The sequence below is a fragment of the Gymnoscopelus braueri genome (genome assembly GCF_963280865.1).
Source record: "Gymnoscopelus braueri genome assembly, chromosome: 9".
Lineage (NCBI taxonomy): Eukaryota > Metazoa > Chordata > Actinopteri > Myctophiformes > Myctophidae > Gymnoscopelus > Gymnoscopelus braueri.
Genome location: NC_137610.1, coordinates 36,838,857 through 36,861,078, shown reverse-complemented (window position 1 = coordinate 36,861,078; position 22,222 = coordinate 36,838,857). Strand labels below are relative to the sequence as shown.

The window sequence follows — 22,222 nt, the reverse complement described above, 5'->3', positions numbered from 1 at the left end:
TCAGCAGTATGATGTGGCATCTCTCAGGGAATGCATACAAGAGGCGTGTTACCGGATTCAGGAGTTAGTCCGACCACTCTGATGAAATCTTACCCAGGTTCTGGGAACGCTGTACTTCGCACGTCATCAGACAACGTCAGATTTGGTGCGAAATTGAGTTGAATGTCAACAACAACAACGACATAATGCCAGAAATCAGTCTCAAGCACGTTGTGTCTTGCAGCAGTGAGGACACTACTCACAAGGCTGACAACTTGCTTGGCTCTGACACCTACAGGAAATGGAAGGCAGCAAGACCCGGAGAAGAACAAACCTCAGTCATTATACAGCTTGAGAAGGAGGAACAAGTGCACAGCATAGATATCGGAAATGAAGGTTCAGCTTTCATCGAGGTGCTGGTGGGCAACTCCTCAGCTGTCAGAGACCAGGATTATGAGGTTCTTTTGGTTACGTCATCCTTCATGTCTCCCACGGAGAGTCGCAACGGAACGGACACCAACCGAGTGCGTTTTTTCGGGTCCAACCAGCTGCGGAAGAGCACAGCCCAGGAGAAGTGGGACCGTGTTAAGATTGTGTGCAGTCAGCCTTACAATGAGAGCATAGCATATGGAGTCGCCTTTGTGAAGTTTCATTCACCAGATAAAAATGATCTACCAGCAGCATCATCCCCGAAGTTGACAAAGCAGGGCTGGTTTAAGGTGAAGGATGAATCTCCCTCGGCATTCCCCAGTCTGCAGCCTGGCAGCCTTTTCTTCAACCGGGAGAAAATAACAAAAACCAGCCCTACACTCAAAGTTTCACCTCAGAATGAGAGGCTGAGCTACGCAGCAGCCATCCTGAAGTCTAGTGGTGGCTCTCTATCCTCAGGACTGTACTCCTCCTCTAGTATGTTGTCTCCAGAGACTCTAAGACATTTTTATTTCAGTGAAGACCAGCTGTCTGCACCTGCTCCATCCATCTCAAAGACCAGTCCCTCAGGGTTACCCGAGTTGAGGGCTGCCACTCCTAAACCCAAGCCTAAACTGAGCCCAGCCAGCACCCCCAGCCCAGAAGCAACAGCTCAGAAGGCCACTGACAAGAATCGAGAGAGCCAGTCCAAGCCAGAGCCTAAACCCAAACCACACAGAGCCAAACCACAAAGACCTGAGCAGGTGCCTCTCAACCAGATAATGCAGGGGGTGGTGTTTGTCTTCAGCGGCTTCCAGAACCCACTCAGAGGGGAGCTGAGGGACAAGGCACTGGCCATGGGAGCAAAGTACCGTCGCGATTGGACCCCTGACTCCACACACCTTATGTGTGCCTTTGCCAACACCCCCAAGTACAGCCAAGTGAAGTGGGCAGGGGGCATCATTGTACGGAAGGAATGGGTGATTGACTGCCATAAAAGGAAACAGAAGATCTCTTACCAACGGTACTTGATGGATGGAGCAGAGTCCAACTCAGAGAGTGAGATGGAGATGGATGAACAGAGCGAAGAAGAGAGGGACACCAGGTGGGCTCCAACAATGCAGGAGGGGCAAGCCACTCCAAAGAAGATTTCAAAGGTAGCTGAGGATGATGAGTATAGCGGCTCCTCAGATGTAGATGAACCAGGAGACGATGATGACTCTGACATGGACACAGAGGACGAGCTGAAGAGAGTTGAGAGCTGGTACAAGAAAGCAGAGACTGGAAAACACAAAGTGAAAGAGGATCCATACGGGGGATCGACAGAGACAGATGAGAACACGGACAATGAAGCCGAGGTGGACTACCCCATCCCAGAGTTACCAGACTTCTTGATAGGAAAACATTTTTTCCTTTACGGCAAGTTCCCAATCGATGAAAGACGCCTCCTTCTACGGTACATTATCGCATTCAACGGGACGGTGGAGGACTACATGAACGAAAAGGTGCAGTTTGTGTTGACCAGCGAAGGATGGCAAGACTCCTTTGAAGATGCTAAGATGGAGAATGGCAATTTGCGTTTTGTCAAACCGACATGGATTTATGAGATCAATGAACAGCAAAAGACACTGCCCCATCAGCCATACTCTGTTGTCGCTTGAACACTGCAAGTACACACACACAAAAATACATACTACTTTTATGGGTGTTTTTTTTTATCTTTTCCCAATTCACATCCAATTGAATTACTCAGTTGAAGCAATAAAAGGTATTGTGGTTAAAAAAAAGAAATTCAGTTTAACCACCCATACATCGGCTATTTGAAAATAGCCAATCTACAATCTCGCTATGTGCTGCGATGCGAGCTTGTAGATCTGGACATTTAAAAAGCACAAATCTTGTATGGGGGTCCCTGGCACACAATATGTTTAGATGGGGGTCCACAGCCAAATAAAAACACATATATTAATTTAACATATTAAAGGCAGGCTGTATACTTTCATTCCTCCCAGGCAGTTGAAGCATCCAACTGGATACAGGTTGTTGTTCAAGTGTGTGAGAGAGAAAGAGAGAGAGAGAGCGAGACAGAGAGGGGGGGGGGGCAAGATACTAGGAGATCTGTTTTTTGTCGTTGTACAAGGTGTGAGCAGGTTGTGTGAGATTAACAAGCGTGTGATTGCATGGAAGCATGCAGTTTTCACAAGGTTGTGGCTGCATGAATGAGAGGCAGAGAGTGTGAGAGCTGTGAGTATGAGTGTGTGTGTGCTCGTGCAAATGTGGGTATGGTATGTGAAATATCATCACTCCTCATATCACACGCACGCACGCACGCACACACGCACACACACACACACACACACACACACACACACACACACACACACACACACACACACACACACACACACACACACACACACACACACACACACACACACACACACACACACACACACACACACACACACACAGTGGTGTTACTGTAACTGTATTGCGAGGCTGGCAGAGTGCAGATCGGAGAAAAGAGAAACGGAGAGGCAGGGAGAAAATCAATAGGAATCGACATGAAACACTGCATCAAGAATGTTACTGCACAGAGACAGAGAGAGAGAGAGAGAGAGAGAGAGAGAGAGAGAGAGAGAGAGAGAGATACTGTAATGTAGAGCTGCTCAGTCATTTTCTTACCCAGATTTTCCCTGCCTACCTGGGGGATTGAACCAGCAACCTTCCATCCACAATCATGCTACTCTAAGCTCTAGGCCACTGCTGCCCCTAATATTCAAGATCCTGACAGCAAGCTGGCAACCTACATTTATACCATCTGAATATCTCTCTGCCTTCCAGACACAATGTGAGACAGCTTCATGTTCAACTGCTTCTTGTTCTGTTCCACCTGTCTGTCCCTCTGTTGTCTGTCTGTCCCTCTCTTGTCTGTCTGTTCTCTTGGAGGGCTTCTCTATGCATTATGAACACACTCACGAACGACATCAACACACAACATACAAACGCAATTCTACACACCTCAATTCACTTCACTTCACATAAATATTTGATGTTGATGAAAATGACAGAATAACAGACAGACAGATACACACACAGATAGAAGCAAAGACAGAAAACTGCAGAGAATGAGGATAGAGCAGGCAGATGAAGAAGAGAGAAAAGAGACAAGATGGACAAAAGGTAAAAGGCAAGTAAACAAACAGACAGACCGACAGACAAACAGTCAAACAAAACAGTGTGACGGACAAAGACAAGTGACAGACAAGTAAACAGAGAGGTAATAGAAGCTGTAGGAACAAGTGCACAGTCTAAAGAAACTGGCCACTGTTGCTGCCAATATAGAGTAGCTGGAAAATAATTCCTGTAGCACAAAGAGTTTTAAGGACCATACCGCTTCAGCCATTTATCATACATAAAGATCAACAATATTCCCATTGATGGCTTTAGTTTTGGATTTTGCGTTTGTTTCAGTGGTTTCCATAGTCATTATAGAGCGCTACTGTGCGGGGCGACAGTGGCTCAGGGGGTAGGGCTGCTCTCTTGGAAGGCTCCCGGTTCGATCCTCCTGGCTGCGCGTCGAAGTGTCCTTGAGGAAGAAACGTTAACCCCTAACTGCTCCTCATGAGGCTTGTGTGTTGCATAGCTTCCTCTGGTCTCTGTGTGTGAATGTAATCTACACTGTGAAGTGCTTTGGACAAAAGCACCAGGGCTGCAACAGTTAATCAAACTAATCTATTAAAAAAAGTTTGTTTTTATGTTTTCTTTTATTAGTTTTTTTCTGGTGAAAGTCACAAGAGTGCTATGTGTTACTAAATGTGAGCACATCATATAAACATAATATAATTGTTTCATTAACATCACTGTCAAAACATATTTGAAAACCGCAAACAAAGGGTATTTATTCAATATAGTATATAATATAATTAAATATTCAAATATATTTTGACACAGAATCAAATGTTCTATGGTCATGATTCACCAGGAGCCTGGATGGCTTGGTTCCAGGCTTAAAATAATTTATATACATATTTTCGTAAATCTCTATGGGGGGAATGAATGGGGTTTCTATCTGTGGCACCACAAAATGGCCGCCAGTGCCCGCCTTTGTTTGATTCACAAAAATAGGACCCTCATACTGGAACGGGCAACAACAAATTAGATTTTTCTGTGCAATTTGATATTTATCCAACCATATAATTCACATTATTGCTCTTATCTCAGAGAAGCAGGGTCTGAAAGACGGAGGAGCTACGAGGAGCTCGGCTTCCCCGACAGAGACGTGAGCTCCCCACAAAGTTAGTTTGAACCTTTATTATACCAGTGGTTCTCAACCTGTGGCTTGGGACCCCCAGGGGGGTCTCGACATGATTTTTGGGGGCTGGTTGACAGTGACAGTGAAGGGACAATTTAAGGACAAAAGTAATCAACAAACTATACTATGAAAACATTGGCCAAATTGTATAAGAAAGAGGCAAAGATTGTGAAAATAGCCGATCTACAAGCTCACAACTGAGCTTGTAGAGCGGCTATTTTCACAATATTTGTCAAACAAAAGGCCTGGACCACTGGCGTAGCTTAAATATCATCATTATCACTATGAAAAGGTTGAGAACCACTGCTTTATACCACGAAACAAAGAAGAGGACCCCAAACTGAGGCTCAGCAGGCCTTTAATGAACAAAGAAGAGAAGGGAAGGCATCCTTGTATATGAGGCAAAACATTTACCTTGAATAAAGTATACACCGAACTGCACAGTTTAACAAAGTGTGATAAATCTCATAAATGTATATTTCAACCATAAAAGTCTTGGGCTGCACAATGTTGTTGAACTATTTAGTAAAACCAAAAATCAAGAGTAGTATAAAGTACTTGACTTTTCTCAACAACAGCCTACAGTGTAGCACTCATTTCGATGTTATATATTAAGCAATGTTCTAACTGTAAGCTTATAAACGTCTACAAATGAGCTGGCATAATAAGTGTGTGGGCGTGTGCTTGTGTGTGCTTGTGTGTGTGTGTGTGTGTGTGTGTGTGTGTGTGTGTGTGTGTGTGTGTGTGTGTGTGTGTGTGTGTGTGTGTGTGTGTGTGTACTGCACAATATGTGTGCATGTGGTCCTCTAGTTCAGCCTCCCCGCTTCTTAGCGTTGCCAGATTTTGCAAGAGAAACAATCAACCAGATCTATGAAAACAAGCCGAAAAGAAGCGACTAGACTACATGAGACCTTTAAACCTATATACATCGGCTATTTGAAAATACGATCTATAGGCTCACACCACAACGCGTTTGTGGTGTGAGCTTGTATATCTGAAATTTCCCCCCCAAAAAAAATATAAATGACACATAAGACACATTTTGAATATTTTTCAAAACATTTCAACAACACAAATACGGTACGGGAACGGGGGTCCCTGGCACAACATATTTTTAAATGGGGGTCCGCAGACAAATACATATTAAGTTTGGGGTCCTTTCCATGAAAATGTTTGAGAACCACTGGTTTAAAGAACAATAGAAAGCAAGCCCAAATAAGCACTACACTTTAGAAACAAGCCCAAAAAAAACCCGCAACCCGCAACTACCTGTACCTGTCAAACTACTTCAATAACGTGAAAGACGCACACAAGCACAACACCAGAGGGAGCTACGCTAATCTCCTTTAACCCAGGTTCGGCTCAAACAAGGGGTTAAATTTGTTCTACTGCTATGCCACCAAAATGTGGAATGCCCAGTCATTAAAAAAGTGTGAATCCTTGATCTCCTTCAAAACCGCCATAAAAGAGCACCTACAGGTATCTGAAATTTGTAACTGTAATAAGTCTAAGCTTATCACCAGAAATGACCCCCCCGCCCATCCCCCAACTGTTTACTGTACATATTTTAAAATGTTTTAATACCACTAGTATAGATGATGTTTTGCAAATTATTGCTTGTATTTAAATGTCTCGATGAATTGAATAAACGAGCACAATGGAAATAAGCCCTTAGGGCTTATTGTGTCATCATTTTAGTGCCTTTTGTATTAATTCGTACCAATGTAGCTTTTTTGCAAACTGTAAATAAAGTGTTCAATCAATCAATCAAACCAAAATGTATAAGCGACTTAACAGAAAAACAAGCCCAAAGTCTCTTATGATAAGCAGACCTGGCAACACTGCTTCTGCTTTGCATCAGGCTTCCTGCCAATACTGTTGGCATAGTGGAAGCTCTCCCTCTCTCCATCATCCTTTTTCTTTCTTACATTTGCTCTCCTTATCTCTCTGGTATTCATTATATCTCTCTCAACCGTGTCTTTTTTTCAGCAGTATATTCTCTCTCCCTATTTCCCTCTCTATTTCTTACTTAGCTCTAATGAGACATGATATCTGACACGAGTACATCTCACACACACACACACACACACACACACACACACACACACACACACACACACACACACACACACACACACACACACACACACACACACACACACACACACACACACACACACACACACACACACACACACACACACACACACACACACACAGAAAGTAGTTGATGACCGCATATAACATTTTATTGATCTGTTCTAGAGTCAGCTGCTGATCATCCATCAATAATGGCTTCAACAGTATCCCTGACCCTTACTCAATCACGCTCAAACATATTCATTCAGTCTCTCTAGTTGCTCGTTCGCTGACTCACTCACTCAGTCAGTCAGTCAGTCAGTCACTCTCAGTCAGTCAGTCAGTCACTCTCAGTCAGTCAGTCAGTCAGTCACTCATTCACCCACCCACCCACCCACTCACTCACTCACTCACTCACTCACTCACTCGCCCAGTCAGTCAGTCAGTCAGTCAGTCAGTCAGTCAGTCAGTCAGTCAGTCAGTCAGTCACTCATTCACCCACCCATTCACTCACTCACTCACTCACTCACTCACAGCAAATCAATGATGTCTCTTATTAGTTGATAAACTTAATGCCCAGAAATTGGGATACAGTTTCTCTTTGGTAAAATAAGTCAATTATTATTATTTATTTATTTTTGTTGAAAACATTTAGAGTAGCCAATTATTTTTTACCCCTTTTTCTCCCCAATTTACTCGTTATCTGCCAGTGAGGAGCCCCCACCAGGAGGACGTAGAGCCTTCGTCCTACTCCTCCCGCCCAACACTCCCCACTGACAGGAGCCGCCCCAGCCCGTAGGAGTACAGATATGTGCAATGACCCATATCACCCTCCCCGCCCAGCTTTCCTCCCCCGAACACAGGCCAATTGTGTTTGTGTAGACGCTCGACAAAGCCAGGTGCACCACGATGGATTCGAACCCACAACCACCGTGGTAGTGGGCTGTGACTTTAGCACTGCGGCACCCGAGTTCTCCAAAAAATAAGTCAATTATTATAGGGGGAATGTCACTTTAAAAAACTTCTGGGGTCATTTTCATACATATATATATATATATTTCCATTCAGCAGAACAGCCAGAGAGTCTCCCTTCACATACTGTTTTAACCTGTCCCATAACCTCCTTAACCTTTCTTTGCCCCTAGCCTTAATCCTAGCCTTAATCTCCCATCGATTTAAGCCATTATGCAGTACAACCCTCCACAAGCAGCTGGTATATCCTTCTCTCCACAATAACAATGATACACGCACAAGAGAGCAGTACGAGTTATATGTGAAACACAAAAGACAAAAAAAGAGAGAAAAGACAGATATCAGAAAATAGATTTAAGAAAAAGTGAATAAATGATGAATGAGACAAAAATAAATGGTGAGATAACTATGGTTAAATGTGATAAGACAAAAGGAATGGACTGAGGTGATCATCAAAAATGCTCATGTTTGTCGTGCGTATTTCATATCAGGTAAGGCCAAATAAAGAATAGTCTGTTGTAGGTATGGATATCTGTCATCATGCCCACCTAATTAATCAGAAGTTTAGCATTAGCACTTGTTGTGTGTCAGGCGTGTGTTTAAGAAGTTCCATTTGCTGGCCTCTAACAGTAAGTTATAGGCATCTAAATCTTTCATCTTTATAAGTCCTCAGCCCTCTTATAGACACTTGGTTTCCCTATGAAGTAGGTGTAAATGTCTGGCCATTCCACTGTCGGTAATCCCGTCAAATCGTCCCTCCATTGAGTGATTGTGTAGGGGTCCACAATGTAGTTCCATTGGTTAATGGTATTTCACAGAAACTAGTATTTTCTTGAGCTGCTGTTAAAAGACAAGCAAACTCTGTCAACTGGTCCAATTTCATTACTAATCTGTGCAAAACAATATGCAATAAACTAACATGCTGATGTGACGTGTTGTGAGCATGAAGATCTGCAATTATTCGGGATCTTGGAAAAATGTTGAAAGTTTAAATTGTGTGTGTGATTTAGCGATTAAAACCAAGAAAAGACAACACTTATGCCATATCACAATATTACAATATCCCACATCCCAGATGATATCTAGTCATATCACAATCTACAGCCCTACTGCGGCCACCAAAAAAAACAGCTTCATGTTAACTATCAGAAAAGGGGTCTATAGGAGGGGGCTTATACCCCTACCCATCCCCCCCCCCCCCCCCACACACACACACACACCACCATGGTTCAGTTACCTGGACAGTGCGATCTCGGCTTTCTGTCGGGAGATTTCTGCCGCCTTCTGCGCTCCCTCCACGGCGCGGTCCACCTTTTCTCTGATCTTGCTGGCCCTTAGAGGAATCAGGTTCTTCCTCTTCCCGCTCACCAGGATGTTCTGTTTGTACTTCCCTTCCTCTTTAGTGCCATCGGGGAATGCGGTGCAGCCATAACCGTGACGTTTGTTACTGAGCCACTCCCCCTCGTACTGGAGCGCATCGGAGCGTCGGCTGACGCCATAGCCCGTCCTTTTGTCGTTCTTCCACTCCCCACAGTATGTCTCTGTCGCTGTGGCGTCAACGTCATCATCAGCAGCGGCCAGATCGGTGTCCGCATCTCCAAGGCTGGAAGGGTTTATGGTTACTTCATTAATAGGTTATGGCTTAGTGGATTCGTTTCAACAACAGTAGAAAAAGAAGAAATTGCAAAGATTTATGTAGGCTACTGTGGCTCATATCTGTATCATCACCACTAAATATTTGTTACGTCTGTGTAGAGTCCAACACCGATCCCGATTTTGGAGAGTCCTAAACCACCAATTACCAATGTTTTGACCCGATGAGATTTTGTGAAAAGTGACGGTGTCGCTCGCTGAAAATAGCTGGTCCACAAGCTTGTGGATCGAATATTTTAAGGTGGACTGGTCAGTGTGGGAAGCACAAGGAGCTGGTGAAGGACTGTTTGTTTCTCAGGTATTTCCAACAAAGCAAAAATCTGTGTCTATATTCTTTATCATTACTTGCTGGTCTCACTTACTTCCTACTAGAAGACTCAAGCATCCCAGATGCTGATATCAGGGATACCATCCTCCGCTTGTCGCATTGACAAGGTCTTTGCACATTTTGTCCTTCACAATCCAATTACCATTCAAATTATATTTATTAGCATGACTGCACTTAACCGGCAGGCACGGCTAGCCACAAGTTAACTACTTATAAGTTACTTATCTTCCAATCTTCCAATTTTCTTCCTGTCAGTGCCTGCCAGACCTGACATCTATGGCAGATGAGAGATGAGGCCATATTCATCTAAGTCACCCCATAACCTCTAGCATTCACTCTCCCCTCCTCTATCTGATACCTCTTCTATATGCATCTGCTAGTCCCTTATTCCATTGTCTTCTGCACTCTATCGACAGATAGCACAGTTAATGGCGTTTCCACGACATATTCAAGATTAATCAGACATACATCAAATGTTGCCTAGACAGCAATGAGAGCAAACTCTATATCACTTGACGACAAGACAGGAGTTCAGCAATCACGGAAGTGCTAAACCTGATGGAAGAGTTGATATGTAGATTGATACCATTGTTCTCATCCCATCTGCTCTTACTCATATGCATTTCTACCACTGGCACACTTCATTCCAACCTCCTCCTCCTCCTCTCTCTCTCTCTCTCTCTATCTCTCTCTCTCTCTTTCTCTATCCACCCCTCAGTCCTTCATCACCCTCCTCTCATCTTCCCACTCGCTTCCTGTTTGTACATTTGCAGGGTTTGGATGCCAAAGAATAACACAAGAAACAAGAAAAATCTAAACCTTCCAGCACTTTATTATTACCAGTGGTGGACAGTGACGACGTACTTTACTTGAGTATGGTACGTAAGTAATTTTTTTTGTATCTTCTATACCTTATTTGAGTATTTGTATTTTTGGATGACTTTCACTCTACTACTGAATTAACCACTTAAGCCCAATTTCCAATATAGTGAAAATAGCATTGCGATGAATTGTGAGCTTGTAGATGTACTTATACGTATTTTCACTATTATTGATATTTTTTGAATAAATCTTTGATCTCAAAATGTTAATACAGCAATGCATTGGTATTAAAAAGAACATTTACTTTGATATGTGTACTTTTGAATACATACGTATTTTTAAAAGCATGCACTTTTGGAAAGGTTGTACTTTTGGAAGTTAGGTTGCAAATGGGTAGTATTTTGACAGAGCAACTTTCACTTCTAGTGGAGTAATATTTGACCAGGAGTACTGTATCTATACTTTGACTGAAGTACTGCGGTAGAGTACTTCATCCACCACTGGCTAAAGAATAACACAAGAAAAATCTATGCCTTCCTGCACTTCATTATTACCTGATGGTGGAGTTGATGTCGGAGGCAGCGGAGGAAACCGTGCTCATGCCAGCCTCGCTCCTGAACGAGCTCTGCTTGGACCTCTGGGAGGCCAGAGAGCTCCTGGACTCAGACTTCCTGAGCTTGAGACCCGACAGGATGGACCTACGAAACAGACCGCCCTTCCGCTTCCCCTTCAGCAGTTCCGCCTCGCTGTGAGCCGTCAGCACGAAGCCGCCGCGGGACACCGCGGGGCTACTGCCCGCGCTGCCCGAGCTGCACATGGAGACGCTGGTGGTGAGGGTGGCGGTACCGGGAGCCGGAGGATGGACGTGAGGAGGGCCCGGGACCACCGCCCCGGTACGGTCCAGCAGTGCAGTGCCGTTGCTGTGCTCCGAACCGGAGCGGAGGGAGTTTATGGAGGTGCGGAGTGGCGAGCGGATGACGGCCGCCATGCCGTAAGGGACGCTCTGACGCACGCCGTACCCATGCCGCATCCCCCCCACCCACTGACCCTGGAACGTACCTACAGACAGACAGACAGACAGACAGACAGACAAGAAGAAGAGTTTAGCCTTTATACAATTTCTGATTACAATTGCCAAGACTATTACAGTATGTGCGATACGGTACAACAAGTAAGCATTGTAACTACCATTTATCTAAGAAGGTATATCACTTTGTGAACTCACAGCCTAAAGCAGACTTTTATACATGAGATAATAAGAAGGATGCAGAAACAACTCCACAATACAGTTAAGATACTAATTTGTTTAATGAAGCATAGCAGTTTGTCCAGAGGGAGGGAGATGTTTGGATGTAATCACAAAGCTCAGCTCTGATTCAAAAACTGAATTCAAATCATAATAATTAAATATTTCTTATATAATAATATTCATGAGTCATAAGAAATAAGAAATGTACATTTCAAGCAACAGTTCAAGCTCACCGATGAAACTACGTATTTCATTGTCAAATGGATTCTGTAATGACTTCCATGTCACAGGAGCAGAATACACAAACGCAAAGGGATTAGGCTAAAACTATTCCTGTGACTACAGGCAGTAATCCCATACATTTTAAAGGTATTAGAGAATACATACATTTAAAGCAGACCCATAATGACATGAGTTGACAAGGCAGTCCAGCCTAGTAAATGGTTAGACCTTTAAAGTCAGTAATAAACATCAATGCTCCATGACACACATATGGTGTCCATTGAGAGGAAGGAGGAGGAAAGTAAATACCAAAGATCACAATAATAATCATGTGCTGGTGTAACAGGGATTTTTGATAGAATATATTGAATAGTTGATAATCTTTGGGAGCCTCTCTCAGGCCATCTATTTATACGCATCCACATCATCAATCCATCCAAATACTCAATACTCCATAACACTGCATCGCCATGCTGCTGAAAAGTAGGGCATCTACTGTGTGTCTCACTCTGTTGTCTCACTCTGACACACACACACACACACACACACACACACACACACACACACAAACGGAAGTGCATTCCAATAAGAGTGCAAGTGATCCATCCCTCCTGCTCATCTGTGACGCAACACTGGTGTGATTCATTCTGTAGTGCTCTGCACACACACACACACACACACACACACACACACACACACACACACACACACACACACACACACACACACACACACACACACACACACACACACACACACACACACACACACACACACACACACACACACACCACAAAATGCCCATATATGCAATGCAACTACTTTGCGTTTGCTGTGCATTTAGAGTACAATATTCTTCCCATCCTAGAACACATAACAAACACACCAGGGATCATCCAGGGAGTGACATCAACGATGAGAGAGAGAGAGAGAGAGAGAGAGAGAGAGAGAGAGGAACTGAGAGAGAGCGTGTGTGTGAGAGAGGAAGAGGATAGCTGAAGTACAGACTAGTCTCTCTACCAATGCTGCTTATCCACAAATATTTTCATGTTGAATTAACCACTTGAACCCTAGTGTGGAATAATCCATGATTATGAAAGATAACTGTGTATTATTATTGGTGCAACAGCAATGTGCTTTTATTGTCCTGCAGGAGTTAGCAAACATGTACTGTTTGAGTTGAGCCTAGTGGTACAGAGTGGGCAGAGGCAGGCTCCCTGCTGTGCTCCTGAGCTTCAAAGACTTCTTGCATACCAGAGACAATAGGCCTTTGTGTGGAAGATAGGGAACAGGTCTCGCTATCAGGTGGTGGGTTTCTAAACAAAAGAGATAGCAACTCCGAGCGGGGGAGCTCTGAAGAGAGTGTGACAGGAAGCGGCAGGCAATCGCAAGGCTTTGTGGGTAAACAGAACTTCCGGTTGCTTGAACCTCCCTGAAGGAGGGCACTGTGTGAGAAGTTTATAAAGGAGCCTGTCTAGGAACAAACTTCAGATTCGATAAGTAACTGGCCATGGGTTGTCCCTCGAATATGGGTTCTTGAGTGACCCATTGATCACCTGGAAGAGAGTGGAAAGTCAATAGTAAGTAAAGCATTGTAAATGATTGTATGTTTGATGTGTTCATAATGGGATGAAGTCATACCTTAATACTGTGAATGTTCTGTGCTTGTTTTCTCTTACCAGGTTTTATTACCTAACTATTTACCTAAATGTATTGTATGTGTGATTAGTAAAATAAACCACCTTAAAAGACATTTGGTTTGAGTAATGCCTTAGACTCACTCTCTCTCTCTACCCTTTCATTTGGGCTTAGTAACCGTTGTTTAACTCTGCACAAAGCAGAAAACTAGGTTGGCTATAAAAGTGAACAGTAATAAAACTACTGTAATCCCCGGAGGGGATTTCTTTAGGGTTTAAGCGTTAAATTACGCAGTAATTAAACTATCGTAATCTCCGGAGGAGATTAGCTAGAGTTTAAGTGATTAAACTGTAGTGTCTCTTAAGAGAGACATCTATGAGTTTAAATTGATTAACCGTGTTATACGTGGTATAACACAGTAATAAACTATTGATAGTCTCAGGGAAACTTATCTGAGTTTAGTAATTGGAACTCTGCTTGTTACACGGTAATAAGGCTGTAGTGTCCTCGTGGGGGGCATCTTAGAGTTAATAAGCGAATGACACTGTGTTTGAACTCCGCTTATTACAGAGTTATTAAACTATTAATGCCTCTGTGGGAGGCTTTACTGAGTTTAAAGCGTTTAATTACGCATTTATTAAACTATGCTGGTTTTTAATAAGGCCTTCAGAGTTTAAGTATTAATTACCTAGTCATTAAACTACTAGATATCTTTCGAGTTTAAGTGTTACGCAGTAATTAAAGTCAAATTACCAAGTCATTAAACTACTAGATTATCTTTCGAGTTTAAGTGTTACGCAGTAATTAAAGTAAAATTACATAGTAATTGAGTGTTACAGAGTAATTAAACAATTATGAACCCTTGGAGCCTATGTGATTCTAGAAAGGTATTAGGTCAGTCCTGTAAGCGGATCACATAATTGTATGATCCTGCCAATAGTCTGATGGTGAAAACCATTAGAGGCTGGATTTAATGTGTGTTATCTAGTGAGATAACATAGCATAAAAATCTCCTATAGCCTTAGGAGTAAAGACGCACTGTCTCTTTAAGATGAGAAGTGAGTTGTAACGAAATAAAGTATCTATTAGACCTGGTTATGGGACAGGTTAAAATAGGTTAACAGCGCTAACACTGGCGTAATGAACTAGTGCTAGCGTGAAAATCAGCGCCGAAGGAGTCGGTGTGGGGACAAAGGGTCTCCAAAAACCACAGCCTGCAGAAGGTCGAATCCACGGAGGCGAAAGGGGATACACGGAGCCGGCGGCCTAGCATGGCGCGAGGACCGAGGCATTGAATACCGTACGGGCCTACTGAGGAACCTTCCGGGAAAAAGACTCACTCAGGTTGCTATGAGGAAGCCCCACAGTTTGCGAAAACCGTGGAGAACAGAGACTGTAGCTTGTTAAACGCTGCGTGCTAACAATTCTATTGACTGAGCTAAGAATAAGGAGCTAGGAGGCAGGGGCTAGAAGCTAACCACAGGTTATGTAGCTAGGCTACCGTTAAAAGTTTGATTAGCGTACCAGAGGGGGTTTAGAAGCTAAAGCTATCCGACTTGAGAGCTACCATTAGCGTCACTAGCTTACAGTGCTAAGCTAACAATTCTATTGTCTGAGATACCGTTAGTGTAGCAAAGCTAGCGCGGGTTACTAAGGGGGTTATATTAGCACAGAAGAGGCTAGTTAGCTCAGGTAACAGCCACCGCTAGCTTACAGTGCTAAGCTAACTATTCTATTGTCTAGCATACAGTGCTAAGCTAAGAGCCAATACTAACACACCTTGAGATGAGGAGTAGTTAGGTTTGGTTAATAATCTAATCATAGCAATGAGATGCTTGCTTTAAGCTGATTAAACAAACATTAAGAGAGTATTCATGGTTTAACTAGGCTTTATGAGTGACCAGACACTGCAATGTAGCTAAAGAATTAGACTAACAGACAGTGAATGTGAGGTTATCTTATCATTGGAAGTTAAAAAGCCATTGTATACTGATAAGGGGTGGGGGAGGTTACTACCAGTGTAATTCAATGTTTAACTAAACTTTATGATAGATCTAAAAGTATGAGTAACTAGATGATTAGTTTACAATAATAATGGATCAATGGTCATCATTGTGGGTTAAATGCTATTATTTACTTTGGTGGAGCAAAATATATCCTATCCAGTATTAATTAACAAAATTAACTAATGTAAGTAGACCATTAAAAGGCTTCTTGCGTGGAATGCTGATAGGGTGGGTGCTATTTTACAGGTTAAACACAGTGTTAATTAATTATTGTTGTTATATAGCTAAAGGCTGAAACAACACTGTTACTTGCTAAAATAACTGACGATTGCTGTCAGAGCCTATTGAATTTAGACTAACTGAAAAAGCCTATACCTAAAGTCCTATAAGCCAAGAAGGCAAGGTAAAAGGGGGAAAATGGCAGATTTAGCTGATTTAGTGGAAAGGGTGTGGGAAGCGCAGTCAGACTTTGAGATGGCAGCAGAGTACACACTCTATATTGTTAGTTATCTATCAACAAATGAGATAGGTGCAGCGGGAAGGGAGCTAAAAGCCGATTTAGCTAGATTCCTTGAGATTGCTACTAGTTCTATCGCCATACTAGAAGAAGTTGGCAAGGATTCATCTGAGATCTGCAGGATACTGGATGCCTGTGTCCTAGAGTATATCGAGACATTGAAGCTGGTCTGGGTTGAGGTGGAGAGATCACTCCAGGATGAGAGAGGGTCCCACTTCACACAGCCCCCAGTGAATCCACATTCCCCTGCTGTGAGGGAAGAGCCATTGTCTAACCCCACAGAGATAGCAGCTGAGCCGGTCGTACCTGAAGAGGGGGTTGGAATCACCAGTCCTACAGATGAGCCAGTCGTAAAGGACAAAGCAGCTGAAGGAGGTGAGACTGTAACCCCTACAGATACAGACAAGCCGGACGCTGCTGTGGGGGAAGGGCAAATGACTATCTCCACAGATAAGGCAGCAGATTCGGTCATAAAGCAGGAAGCAGACCACGCTGCAGAGGGGGGTAGGAATGTCACACCTACAGATGGATCAGCTGGGCCAGCAGTCCTCAGAGTGAAACCAGATGGCATCACTACTGCAAGGGACAACGCAGAGACCCCTTTCCACGCTGCTCCGAGGGAGGCAGGGACCCCTTTCCACGCTCCGAGGGAGGCAGAGACCCCTTTCCACGCTGCTCCGAGGGACCACGCGGAGAAGGAGGTCAATCCTGAGGAAGTAACTGCGGAGAACCAGTCACTGGAGATCGAGAGAGCAGCTTCGATGGACAACGCGGCGGAGGGATATCTGCTCATCACGACACGCAGGGAAGGCGCCGAGGAGGTCGTGACGGCCGGCGGAGAGGAGCCATCGGCGGCGGGGGAGGTGCCACTGGAGATCGCGAGAGAAGCGAGAGAAGCTGAAGGGGAGACCCCATTCCACGCTGCGATCGAGAGAGCAGCTGCAAAGGTGCCACTAGTGATCGATGGAGCTGGACCTGGGGACGAGACGCCTGCGGAGGAAGCCGAGGGGGATCGACCAGAGGGAGCCAACGTCGCAGATGAGCAGACCGCCAGGGAGGCAGCTTCAATGGACGTCGCCACGGCGGTGAAAGTCTTCACCAATCCACTCGACGCAGAGGGGAGCCAGTCACTGGAGGTCGCTGAACCAGGAGAGAAGCCGGCGAGGGCGTCAGTGGACGCCGCTGCTGCGACGGACGTCGCCGCCAGCCCACTCAACACGGAGAAGAAGGGATCCGAGTCGCCTGGCAAGGGTGGCGTTCGCTCCAAGCGCCCGTCTACGAAAGGTGGCAGGCAGATGGCCCAAAGCAGACCAGTCAGGCCTGGCAAGGGTGGCGTTCGCTCCAAGCGCCCGTCTACGAAAGGTGGCAGGCAGATGGCCCAAAGCAGACCAGTCAGGCCTGGCAAGGGTGGCGTTCGCTCCAAGGGCCCGTCTAAGAAAGGTGGCAGGCAGATGGCCCAAAGCAGACCAGTCAGGCCTGTCAAGGGTGGCGTTTGCTCCAAGCCCCTGTGTCACAAAGGTGGCAGGCAGAAGGCCGAAAGCAGACCAGTCGGGTCTGTCCGAGATCGGGGGCTGGGCGCCTACCCAGCACCCCCAAAACCCCTCAGAAGGAAGTCTGAGTGGGTGTGGTCCCTGCGAGCGCCCGCTCGGAAAGAGAGGGGCGGAGTGCTACGTCAGGTCATTTCAGTTCTTACCGCCAGGATCCAGGCAAAGAGAATGCTTCGTCCTGGTGGGGCTGGAATAACTAGAAGAAAAAAGGTGAAGATTAAAGATACACTAACAATCCCTTCTCCACCCTCGAAGGAGGGGAAGAGGGCCACCAGGTGGAGCAAAGCCCCACGCTCTTTCTTGGCAGCGGCCGAGAAGAGCCCCCAGTTGGATGTTGCTAAAAAAGCAGTTCCACTGGTGGCTGGTGGTGCCAGCAAAGTGACGCTGGCGAACGAACTGACATTTGCACTGCCACCCTCAGAGTAAGGGGGCAGTGCAGATGGAAAGGTCCATGAGAAAGCGGCATGGCAGCTGTGACTGGCTAGACAAGGGTTTAGGCCTTTGCAATAGGCTTGACTAACAGGTCTATCCAGTTATTAGCTGTGGACAGTGGTACGCAGTGCGGACAATAAGCGAAAAAGATGCCAACGTGGTGTCTAAAAAATCGAAATGTCTTATTTGAGCGACTGTTTACTTAGGAATTTCGAGAAATATTGTGTAAATGAATGTATCATTTGTAGTGTTTACGATATTACCAGAAGAAATAACTTGCATAATGAAATGTATTAATTTACTGCCGACAATATGCCACTAAGTCAAAATGCAACAATAATTTGGAAGGTTCTTCCATGCAACAAAATTATTCTTAACTGATGTTAACTCATGATCTGAGTAATCAGGCCTTTTTGAATTGCTAATTTGTTGATTGTATAAAAAGCATTTTGGGATGTGGGCTAGAAGTTTAAATGCAGAGTGAAGTTTCTTAAAGGTAAGATTGTAGATCAGCCATTTTAAAATCTTTTAAACCCTTTAACCAAGTTACTATGTCAATTGTCATGGCAACATGCCCTAAATAGGACATTGACTTACTAGGGAAAAAAGTGGGAGAAGAAAAGTTTTCCAAAACAATTTGAATTACTAAAAAAGTTTAAAGATTACAAATTGAGAAAGTTAAGTTGAACTGTAAATTATTCCAAAATATGGGTTTAGAGCCACTTAAAGACAATGTGTGAAAATTGTGTTGAGAATGTAACCTGTATGAGTGTGGGATCAGAGCAGTTTACAGAGATGAAATCGAACTTTTCCGCCATACTTTCGCCAAATACTGACCTAAGCCATGATTTAAGAAGCCAAAAAAGCTCACAGTGAATGGTGGTAGTAGAGGATGGTTGTGAGAGAACTGAACATGGTTCAGTTATCACAGGTGGCAGGTGTGGAATAATCCATGATTATGAAAGATAACTGTGTATTATTATTGGTGCAACAGCAATGTGCTTTTATTGTCCTGCAGGAGTTAGCAAACATGTACTGTTTGAGTTGAGCCTAGTGGTACAGAGTGGGCAGAGGCAGGCTCCCTGCTGTGCTCCTGAGCTTCAAAGACTTCTTGCATACCAGAGACAATAGGCCTTTGTGTGGAAGATAGGGAACAGGTCTCGCTATCAGGTGGTGGGTTTCTAAACAAAAGAGATAGCAACTCCGAGCGGGGGAGCTCTGAAGAGAGTGTGACAGGAAGCGGCAGGCAATCGCAAGGCTTTGTGGGTAAACAGAACTTCCGGTTGCTTGAACCTCCCTGAAGGAGGGCACTGTGTGAGAAGTTTATAAAGGAGCCTGTCTAGGAACAAACTTCAGATTCGATAAGTAACTGGCCATGGGTTGTCCCTCGAATATGGGTTCTTGAGTGACCCATTGATCACCTGGAAGAGAGTGGAAAGTCAATAGTAAGTAAAGCATTGTAAATGATTGTATGTTTGATGTGTTCATAATGGGATGAAGTCATACCTTAATACTGTGAATGTTCTGTGCTTGTTTTCTCTTACCAGGTTTTATTACCTAACTATTTACCTAAATGTATTGTATGTGTGATTAGTAAAATAAACCACCTTAAAAGACATTTGGTTTGAGTAATGCCTTAGACTCACTCTCTCTCTCTACCCTTTCATTTGGGCTTAGTAACCGTTGTTTAACTCTGCACAAAGCAGAAAACTAGGTTGGCTATAAAAGTGAACACCTAGCGTCCCTATTCTAGAAAGGTAATTCAGCAAAAATAGCGCATCTACAAGCTGGTGTAGCGGGAAATACTACACAACCTAGTAGAGAGCCCTGGGGGACTCCAAGTAGATAGGGTTTAAGTGGTTTTAAAAAAACAGTAAAAGCGGAGTGGTAATAGAACACACACACACACACACACACACACACACACACACACACACACACACACACACACACACACACACACACACACACACACACACACACACACACACACACACACACACACACACACACACACACACACACACACACACACACACAGTGACAGCTGGCCAGCACATCTGGTCAGGCCTTTGTAATCATGTTGGTACACAGCTGCATGACCATATGATAGACAGATCAAAGAACACACACACACAAACACAACAGCGAGATAGGATTACCGATTAGGGGGCTATCAGACAGCATGAGTGAGATAGAGTGCAATGATGAGGAAGAGAGTGATTTCTGTACAATTAAAATAAATAATAAAAATTGATATTCCAATTACAGTCTGGCTAAAAAAGAATATAAGAATATAAGTGAATCCTTCCACATGTCTAAACAGCCCTTTGGACATGCAGCCACTCACGCAGAGAAAACTTGATACCTCTGCTAGAACCAAGGGTGCAGCTTCCTGTTCTGAAATTGAGTCTATATAGGAAGTGAGTTCAAGTGACAGTTCATATGAATGGCCTGTAGTTTCGCTGTTTTACCCCTGCTGGTGTCAGAAAGAATTTCTCTCAATGCAAGTGGGTGGGTTTTTGACGAACTTCCAGTCGCTAGTTTAAAGTCTTCTTTCAATCATCATGATATGCGTTTTGGTAAATTATGGTCCCATTTATAAAAAAAATGTACGATAAAGTAGGTTATGCTCTAGGAGGGGCGGGATGATTTGATTGACAAGCTACACAACCAATAGCATTCATTCCCCGCCCCCACTCTTGATTGACAAGCTACCCAACCAATAGCATTCATTTAGCGATCGATTTCCGGTTGCTTTTTTGTATATATTAAAGATGGCGGATTTGAAATCGTTGAAAAATAGGCTTCATTTACGATCTGTAGAGTCTGGGGGTGTGACTTTGTCCATCTCATTTATACAGTCTATGGCTAGAACACAAAAAAGAGGCATTACATTTTACAATCAAGTGACCCAGCAATATGCCACCACAACGTCCTAAACTGACATGTTCAGAAGTTAAGTGTCTTGCTCAAGGACACTTCGACACAAAGCAAGGAGGAGCCGAGGATCGAACCAAGGACTAGCTTTCGGTTCCCAGGAGGCCGCTCTACCATCTGAGCCCCTGTTTTCACCAATGATTGGACGTTGTGTGCATATCTTGGACAAAGAATATGACCAAATATGACTTGCGCAACAAACATGACTCAAATAATCTGGCTCGATTATAATTAAAAATGTTGAACTTTTAAAAGTCATAACTCCTACACCATGAGTCCTATTTACATGAAACGTGCTACAGATATCCATCTATCCTCTCTCTACAAATGTGTCACATACTGTACTACTACAGGCTGTCTAGTAGATCTTCTCTAATTTCATTAAAAAAAACACACACTTCCTCCTATAACGTAGGCCTGCTTGTTTATATTTTATTTAGTTTAGAATATATTGACCGATGAAGTTTAAAAGGGCATGATTATGAGCCACGCAGGATGAATATATAAGTACCAGAATGTTTCATTAAAATCAACTGTTAGGGCCGCTAAGGCCCGTACAAATACAAAAAATGGGCATGGCATAACACAAATTAGACCAATAGGGCCCCCCCATTGGGCAATCAGTTCCAAACACAAACATTTCCCCAATTTGTTTTGTTCTATTGTCCATGAATGAGCGTCTATCCAATCATAATAAAACGTGTTGGAACTTGTGACCTCTGTACTGTCTATATTTTCATTGCTTTGTATTGAAAATCAATAAAAAATATTTGAAACCTATCATAATAAAACTTTGTAGCTATAATTTGTATCTTGTAATTGTTTATGGCACTGCACTTGCAAGGTGTTTCATGGTTATGCTACAGTAGCTATGTCCTGCTCTTGACTTCTGTCTGTAAAGAGCTGTATACAGTTAGACTCCTGGTACAGTACGTACCGTACTATCTGGCAACAAAGGTGTTTCTGACATCTCTGATATAAGAGAGGTGTATTTTTCAAAAATGACCCATATCTACTATGACTTTGACACCAAAACAGACACTGAAAACCTCCCTAAGTCCCTACACTGTATTTACTTGGAAAATCAAAAAATGTGGTAGAGGGTCTGTATATGG

General features: G+C 43.8%; 2 protein-coding genes across 2 annotated transcripts in view; one reads left to right on the top strand and one right to left on the bottom strand.

Moving 5' to 3' along the window:
* Positions 1–22,222, bottom strand: part of jph3b (junctophilin 3b) — a gene marked incomplete at both ends in the record, with an annotated part of 45,404 nt that overhangs the window by 11,402 nt on the left and 11,780 nt on the right. Inside the window, 2 exons of the mRNA XM_080437004.1 lie at positions 8,991–9,356; positions 11,111–11,615. Coding sequence (XP_080293130.1) covers positions 8,991–9,356; positions 11,111–11,615 — 871 coding nt within the window. The remainder of the gene's footprint in view (positions 1–8,990; positions 9,357–11,110; positions 11,616–22,222) is intronic.
* LOC308091573 (DNA repair protein XRCC1-like) lies at positions 186–2,048 on the top strand (the record flags this gene model as incomplete). Its single annotated transcript, XM_080437236.1, has 1 exon — positions 186–2,048. The coding sequence occupies one exon, from the start codon at positions 186–188 to the stop codon at positions 2,046–2,048; it is 1,863 nt and encodes a 620-aa protein (XP_080293362.1).